The 8,122-nt window shown below is 37.4% G+C and overlaps 1 protein-coding gene across 1 annotated transcript; it reads left to right on the top strand.

Annotated features, from left to right (window-relative positions):
* The first annotated feature begins 1,256 nt into the window (after positions 1–1,256).
* LOC126708853 (acyl-CoA-binding protein) lies at positions 1,257–3,825 on the top strand. Its single transcript, XM_050408826.1, has 4 exons — positions 1,257–1,429; positions 3,156–3,273; positions 3,379–3,441; positions 3,539–3,825. Exons 1-4 carry the CDS (start codon positions 1,418–1,420, stop codon positions 3,616–3,618), a joined length of 273 nt encoding a protein of 90 aa, XP_050264783.1. The 5' UTR covers positions 1,257–1,417; the 3' UTR covers positions 3,619–3,825.
* Positions 3,826–8,122: the final 4,297 nt, after the last annotated feature.

The raw sequence follows: 8,122 nt of genomic DNA, 5'->3' as shown, positions 1-8,122 counted from the left end.
CGGTTTAACAAATTTCAAAAGTTTGACACATATTTTTTTCCTAAAAATCCACCTACATTATCTCTATTTAAATATATTCCACACACTTTTTACATATCCTATACATATCCTAAATTAAATAAATAAATTTTTTTTTTTAAAAAATCCCACGTTCACCCATCTTCCTAAAATTTAGCATACCTCTTCAAATCCCAGTTACAGGTTCTCCTATTTGAATTCAATATTTTTTTTCCTAATTTCAATTGAAGCTTTACTCTTAATTTCTAATCATTGTCTTTTATTTTTATTAAAAAATAAAAATAATTGTTCAAAATTCTTTCTTATTCCTTAAATAACCACCAATATTCCCAACAAAAATTTTATCAAAATATATATATATATATATATATATATATATATATTCTCAGCAAAAAAAAAAAAAAAAAAAAAGAATAAGTTAACAATTGGATAAGATAAACTAGCGATAAAAAAAAAATCTGTCTACAAATTCTCACAAACACAACTTCAAACTTCCACCCATTATCATTAAGCAGTTATAATGTTCTCCCTCCATAGCAACCACTATTTTTGTATGTAGCCTTTGTAACGAGCGTTGTTTTATGTTTTCAGGATAAAAGTTTGCAATCAGAGGGTAGGGGACGTGAAGTCCATGCTACAAATGATATGCCACTATTTTGAAGTCCCTTCATGTTGACAACCCGGTTGCTAAAGTTCATTATAAAGTCTACATTCCTAGCAGAGCAACATCATCTCTAGAGGTAATTATTTCATATTGTCCGGATCTAAATATATGTTAGAATGTATTGTGGGAGTTGGATTTGGGAAGTGTCTTCCTAAGTTTAATAAGCCCAGATTCACATGTTTAATTTTTTTAGTGCATTTATATAAAGAGATCAAAAAAGTAATTAAAATTTACTCAAAAAATAGAAGAGCCTCTGAGCACACGCGTGAGCGCATGCTTAGAGGTTAGTATCTATAATACTTTTCACAACAAATTTTAAGTGACAGATTTTATAGATTGTTAGTGATGGAGCAAAAAGTAATTTAAGTGATAAGTTTAAATTAGAATAATAACAACTAATCACTTATTATTTTTAATGTTTTAAAAATGTGGTGAATAAAGCACTTCTATTATATCCAAAGCCTTGTGCACATCAAAATCGTGGAAAAGAAATATGCTAACGACCAATGAGAGCGTTGGGGGTGTGGTGTGGGAGCCGCATAGTAACTAACATTATCTGTCACACTGACTCACACATTAGTACGACAGAGCGGAAGGCACACCCACCATTCCGCGTAATATAAATGCTAACTTTACGTTTAGATTTCGTTAATATCTAGGAGACATTAACAAGTCTATAAAACTAGAACCAGTACTAGAAGTAAAAAAAAGCAGAAGCATAGGAAAAGAAGCAACATGGGTCTCAAGGTTTGTGGAAACCTTTTTCCTTAAACGATTATTAGATCTTAGTTTGTATGTATAATCATCATTTCTCTCTCTTTGTATCAAAATCTGTGTTTGATTACTGCTCTTTCTTATTTACTCTATACTACATCAAATTTTGTTTGATTTTAATTATTCCTTTTATAATTCAGATCTGTTGCATATCTCACTTTTTATGTTTTATTTTCTCAGATCTGTTGTTTTGTTGATTAATTTTCAGTACCCATGTTAAGCAGAGTTTTGTTTTCCTTATACTTGAGAACTCTGTCTGGTATTTGTTTTAAATTTATATGTTGGTCAATATATTCTCTTGATTGGCAAAGTTATCAAACATTCATAATTCTCAAGTGGGTTATCTATATTGGGTTGTTTTTATTTTTTTTATGGTATTGCTGTTCTTTTGAATAATAGTTATGGGTGTGGTAGGAATTAATTCAGATCTGGATGGTATCATTGCAATTGGCATGCAATTTGTTTTCGGGTATTAATGAAAAGAAAAGGAAGGAAAAAACATGGGTTTAGAAAATTTGACATTTAAATTGATTTTTATAATCTGGTGTGATGGCAAGTGTCTTCCACCAAAAGCAACATGTTGCAAGTTCAAGTCCATAAATCAGCCTCTCCATAAAATTGGGGGTTTAGGCTGCCTACCACAACCTTCCCATTCCCTGACCCCTCAAAAGTGGGACTTTTGTGCACATGTACTACCTTTATATATAGGTAGGCAGTGCTTACGGGACACACAATATCAAGTTGGCTGAAATCATGTTTTCGATTTCACTATTTCACAATTATAACTAAAATCTTTTTTTGAAAACATGATTTAGCCTTTTTATATATTATGTAACATTTTGTGTGCGCTTAATGGATTTGTGCCATCTCCATTTGAGAAGTAAAAGCTCATAGGGTAAAAGTAAAAGGTTAAAAACAAATTTTACTCTACAACTTTTACATCTCACATGAAATGGTAATTGCCTAGCTATTGCATCGGATTTCAATCTGCACTTGGGACTGAGGTAGATAGGATAATTTGTCTGATGATGCCTCCCAGATCTACAATTGGTGTGATTTGATTTTATACTTGTCTTGTCAAATAGGATGTGGTATTACCTTAGAATCGTATGCCCAACAAAGCCACTCCAGCCCCCTAGCATATTGCAGTATAATCTAGTATGGAATTACTTTGGGCACATAAGTCCAAAGTTGAACATTACCTCTTGCCAAGAAAAATGTGGCACAAGCAGTTTAATACAACAATTTTACAAAAAAAATTTACTGAATCACATGTGTGCTACTAGTAAGTGGACGTTTGAATGTGCTTTGTCTATTGCTTATTTGCTGGGAGTACTTAAATAAGAGGAGGAAAAGTTTTGTTATTTGGTGTGGGATGTGCCAAAATAAGCTCAAAAGGCCTAAAAATGCTGGCTATATTTGGGCTAGCCAAATGCACTAATCTGCTCCTGGATTTTAGACTTGAAGTTTGGATGCCAAAAAGAGACCATTTGTGTCTGCTAAACAACATTAGCACTTAGTCAAGGGATACCTTCTCCTTACTTGGTTGCTTTAGGGACAATACATTGGTATCCAGTTTTGGAATTGCAGGTTTTTTATTATGCTTGGCATTGTTAATGGGTGGACTTCTGTTTCATTCATCTGTCTTGACATTCATGCATCAAACTGCACTAGTCTGACCACCCTGGGGTTATTGCAGGAGGAATTTGAAGAGCATGCAGAGAAAGCCAAGACCCTGCCAGAGAATACGACAAACGAGAACAAGCTTATTCTTTATGGTCTCTACAAGCAAGCCACTGTTGGACCAGTGAACACCAGTAAGTACCTGAGCCAAATTGTATGCTCATTTTAACTCATTGTCTGTCTTTGTACTCTTGTTGCGTTTTAAAAAAAAGTCATGGCCTTTTGTATCTGATTTGCAGGCCGTCCTGGAATATTCAATATGAGGGACAGAGCAAAATGGGATGCCTGGAAGGCTGTTGAAGGTAACAGTTTACTGATCAGTTGCAACAATTTAGTTAGTTTAGTTGCTCTGTGTTATTGTGGCCAATACTAAGAAAATTTGAACGTTTTCTCCTCCAGGGAAATCCAAGGATGAAGCGATGAGTGATTATATCACCAAGGTGAAACAGTTGCAGGAAGAAGCTGCCGCATCTGCTTGATATCTTGTTGATGTCTGTGTTCAAATGTTTAAATTGAATGGAAAATAATGATCTGTAGTTTTCAAACTGGTAATGAGTTATTTCTGAATGGTGTGAATGAATCAGGTTTATGAGGTACTTCTACTAGATGTGGTTATGGCAATTGTACTCTTGCTAAGTATGTTTCTTTTGATTATAAATTATGTCTGGTCAAATCCTTGAAACCCACTACAGTTCCTGCTTTAACAAAGCTTTGGTTTAGCTCGAGCTGTTTTGTTTCTGCTTGAATATATATAAATGGGTGGGCTGTTCAGGTTGGGCAGCTTAGACCTCTTAGATCATTTTCCTACAGTAATCTTCTTCACTCTCAATGCAAGGGGAATTACCTTGTCGATCTATAAATATATACATGTTTGTACTTGTAAAATCTTTTTAGTACAAAGCTATAAACATTGTATGATCTATGAATTTAGAGGAAGCCATCATTGGACTCTGAAACAGAAAGATGCATGCTAGAAGGCATGTATGGGCATAGTGGAACGTTGTTTGCATTACAAGTTACTGACTGGAAACATTGGACTTCAGTGGTGAGACTGGAGAAGTCTATATGGAGCTTCGAATAAATCTTCAGTGGTAAGACTAGTTTTTTTTATTAAAAAAAAAAAAAAAAAATTAAGTTACTTATTAGTTAGTACTACGCAAATCAAAACTTCCCATGATTTCATTAAAAAAAAAAAAAATCAACTACGCACTGTCAGGCCTCTTTTTTTTTTTTAATGGGACACTGTCAGGCCTCTTATCAAACCACAATATCCGCAGTTTCTAAAAATCGTTCATTTCCCTAGCGCTTTCCACTTCTATCTTTTGAAAAAGGAAGAAATTTGGTTTGGTTTATTTATTTTTATATACATATTTAGTTTGATTGGATTTTATATGTGGGTTTCATTGTTTTTGTGCTGAAAGGACAATCCACACCAATGTTTAAAACTTGCATCTAGAATAACCGGAAAAGTAGAAACAAGAATTTGATCATTATGAACAAATCCAAAATCCTCGTAGACAGATCCAATCATTAGTTCCCAACCATGGAGTGAATGAAATCCTATACATAAATCAGTTACTAAAAGAACGAAAAAATCTTTGATTGTGCCACTTAAATTATATAGAAAATCTTCATAGAATAACCACATAAAATAACAAAACAAATTATATTTGTCGAGAAGTGCAAAATCATATAATATAATCCTTATTGTGCATCTTGATTAATGGTATTGTTACATTATAGATTTGAATACGAAGCTTTTCTAGATGTGTTCCCAGGTTTTTATTTTTTTTTATCATTTTGTCCAAAAGTAAGAGTTCCTCTAATTTTTTGATATTTTTTAGAATACTCTTTTCTTGAATATCATCCAAAAAATAATAATATTGGATTGCCTAGTTTCCCACCAGTTAGTAACCCAAGATTAGGAGAGATCTACCAGCGCAAAAATACTATAGATGCAAGATATATAGGGGCAATGAATGCTTACTTTGAGGTGATTTAAGATGTTTGTAAGTGAGAAGATGAGGTGGGCCTTAGTAGATTTAGCAAAGCAATGATTTTTGTTTTTGTAAGTGCCAAAAATGAGTTGACATAATACAATGAATTTATAGAGGGGGGAACTTGAGTCAAATAACCTAGCACAGTTGAAGAAGAAGAAAAAGACATGGAATAATGCAGAGTATTAGTCCTCGGCAAAGATCCAAGGACAGATATTTATATTGGTTTGATTTCAATAACGATTTTCTACAGTATTTCTCTCTCTAGGATCATCTATGAACCTTTTCTTTCAGGAGGATCTCCTTTATTATATAGCCTTTTTCAGTTGATCTTGGCCTTCCATTTGTTAATCATGCAAGTCGCTACTCGAGTGCTTGTCCCATCGGATGCCCTCCTAAATCTTCTGTGAGTTGCAGCAACCAAGACAACATTATTTAGGGGTCTTCTCCACATAAATGCGGTCAGGGAGTTTGGTAGGGTGCATTGAATGTAGTGGCAGCTACCATCCCTCCAGTCACGTCAAGGCTAACCCCCTCTCTGAAGCTCTTCCTCTACAATGTGGCCTCCTCTGGTAATGTGTCATTGATGTGGTCATGGCTCGCCCTTCCGGCCTTACTATCCGAGGGTATGGCCTCCTCGGAACTGCATTGGCCCCCTCGGCCTTGGGTATGACACGTGGCCTTATTAACTTATCAAATTTTTGTATCCCACAATAGCCCCTAAAAACTCCAATTTTTCCCTCTTGTTCGAGGAGAAAAATGGGGTTTTGACCTTGGGTGATTGGTTCCACATGTTTCTTTATTTTTCCCATGTGAGAACATCACTTTGCATGCCCTGTAACCGTTCTTGATGCTTCGGAGTCCGTAACGTCTCATTAAATACTCCATGTGGCGCCTTGTCCCCCATGTCCTACTGTGAGATGGAGATCCTACAGTTGGTATTTATCCTTGAAATTTGGGCGAGGTAACTCCCACCCAACTCTGCCTCCTATATAAGGCGCCTGGGGGATTCATTTCTCCCATTTTCCAAATCTTCAAACTTTCAAGAAGCTCCTGAGGTGACTCCTGTCATTATTTTCGTAAGTTTTTTTATTCTTAGGTTCTTTTCTCCTTGGCTAGTCTCCTCAGCCTTTTGTTTTCTATTTCTTTCTTCACAAAAGTTCTTTCCCTTCTCCTTAGCCTGCTTAGATGGGTAGGTTTGCCCACTTAGTAAATACCCCCGCAGATATGGAGGGGTTTAGGGCCCTGTATTATATTCCCCGAGATGTCTCTTTGAGGTATTGCCTTCTGGGTGAATAGCATACCCTCAGAAAGGAGGGGAAGGTCGTTATTCCCATAATCGCCTTTATAGAAGGGGGAATGAGGCTTTCCATGGGTAAAGTGACCAGGGACTACCTGATCGCCCATAGGATATGCCCTCATCAATGCGCACTCAACCTGTTTAGAGTCTTAGTTAGTGTAGACGCTCTCAATGAGTAAATGGAGTTGGGCCTTAACTGGCACAACGTTGTTTGGATGTACGAGTGCCACCTGCTTGCAGACTCGGGCTATTACCTTAAGTCTAGATCTTCTAACGTTAGCTCATCTCATGTCTCCCCAAATCTAACAAGAGCATGAAAGATGACTTTTTGATCGTCTCAGGTGAATGGCATGACAGTTTTCACTACCTAATCTAAGAGGGAGCATCAGGTGGGATACCCTAGGTTTAGGTCCTTTAACACGAGAATTAATTTTGTAGTTTGCTTCTTTCTTCATCCTTTAGTAGTTTGTTTCCCTCTGACTGATTAACTCGCCTTTCTAACTGTGGTTTTGCTTTTTGGCTTCTTCTTCCTTTTTTTTTTTTTTTTTTTTTTTTTGTTGCAGATAAAAGATACGTGGCTCCCAATCTCAACTTTGTCAACGTTCCAGATCTCAACAGGGTGTTGAGATCTGAGGTGTTAGTGAACGAGGACAGACAACTGAGAGCTGTCCATCTTATCCTTAACTTCAAGCCTTTGCCTTAACTTCAAGCCTTTGTCTGATAAGTTTCAAGACGTAGGCAACACGATCAAAATGGGTGATCCTTGGCTGGCTCGGATTGACATCTCGGTGCCTGAATTCCTAGCTCGAGAAGGTACCATGTAGGTCGAGTTGCCTTCCCATCGTTCTGCCCATGAAGAAATGGTTCAAAGAGAAGAAACAGCTTCCTCGCACTTGTCACTTAAGGAGGAGATAGACCAGTTTTGACTTAAGGAAGAGAGGGAGGAGCAAGGAAAGCCTATGATTCAGGTCTCAGACTCAGAAGATGAACTTGACAGATCTTCAGGTGTTCGTTCCTCTGGATTCATCGTCGCGCACATAACCAGCAATTTGGAAGAAGAAGAAGAAGAAGAAGAAGAAAAAGAAATGCCATTGGTGAGGAAGAAGCGGTCAGGCCTCCGTGAACTCCTAAGGATGCCTCAGGCTCTCAGCTTCCTCCTCCTCCTCCTCCTTCTCCTTCAGCTAACCCCTTTGCACCTGCCAATTTGAAGAAAAGGAAGAAGGACAAAGAGGTGGTCGAGGAAGGGGAGTTAGTCTCCTACAATGAGGGGGTTCCTCCAAAGATGCCCAAGATGGCCAAGGGCAAGGGAAGGGCTTCCTCGGCCAAAGGTAAGAAGGTTGAGCACGTGGTCGAGGTGCACCCTCTGAACCCAACGTGGAATCCTTAGCTGGAGCTGGACGGGGCAGCTATACCATGGAACTCCACCATTAGGGAGTTTTAGAGAGGGAACGCCTATTACCTTGCCAATGTTCTGGAGTAGCCCCTTTTGTTGCCAAAGGATATGACTGCTCTGAAAAACGTGAAGCAGCAGGATCTGTTTCTGTCCCTGAAGAGGGACTTGGCCTTGGTAAGTTTTTCGACATGTCTTACTAACTTCATACTAGGTTATCTTTTTCTTATTTGATAGAGTATTCATTTGTCGTTTTTGTGCAGGAAATCAGGAGGTTTTCATGGCCAAAGAGTGGG

This window comes from Quercus robur, chromosome 12 (genome assembly GCF_932294415.1).
Source record: "Quercus robur chromosome 12, dhQueRobu3.1, whole genome shotgun sequence".
In the NCBI taxonomy this organism is placed as follows: Eukaryota; Viridiplantae; Streptophyta; class Magnoliopsida; order Fagales; family Fagaceae; genus Quercus; species Quercus robur.
The sequence above is the reverse complement of the archived record's forward strand: the minus strand, read 5'-3'. Positions and strand labels throughout refer to the sequence as shown.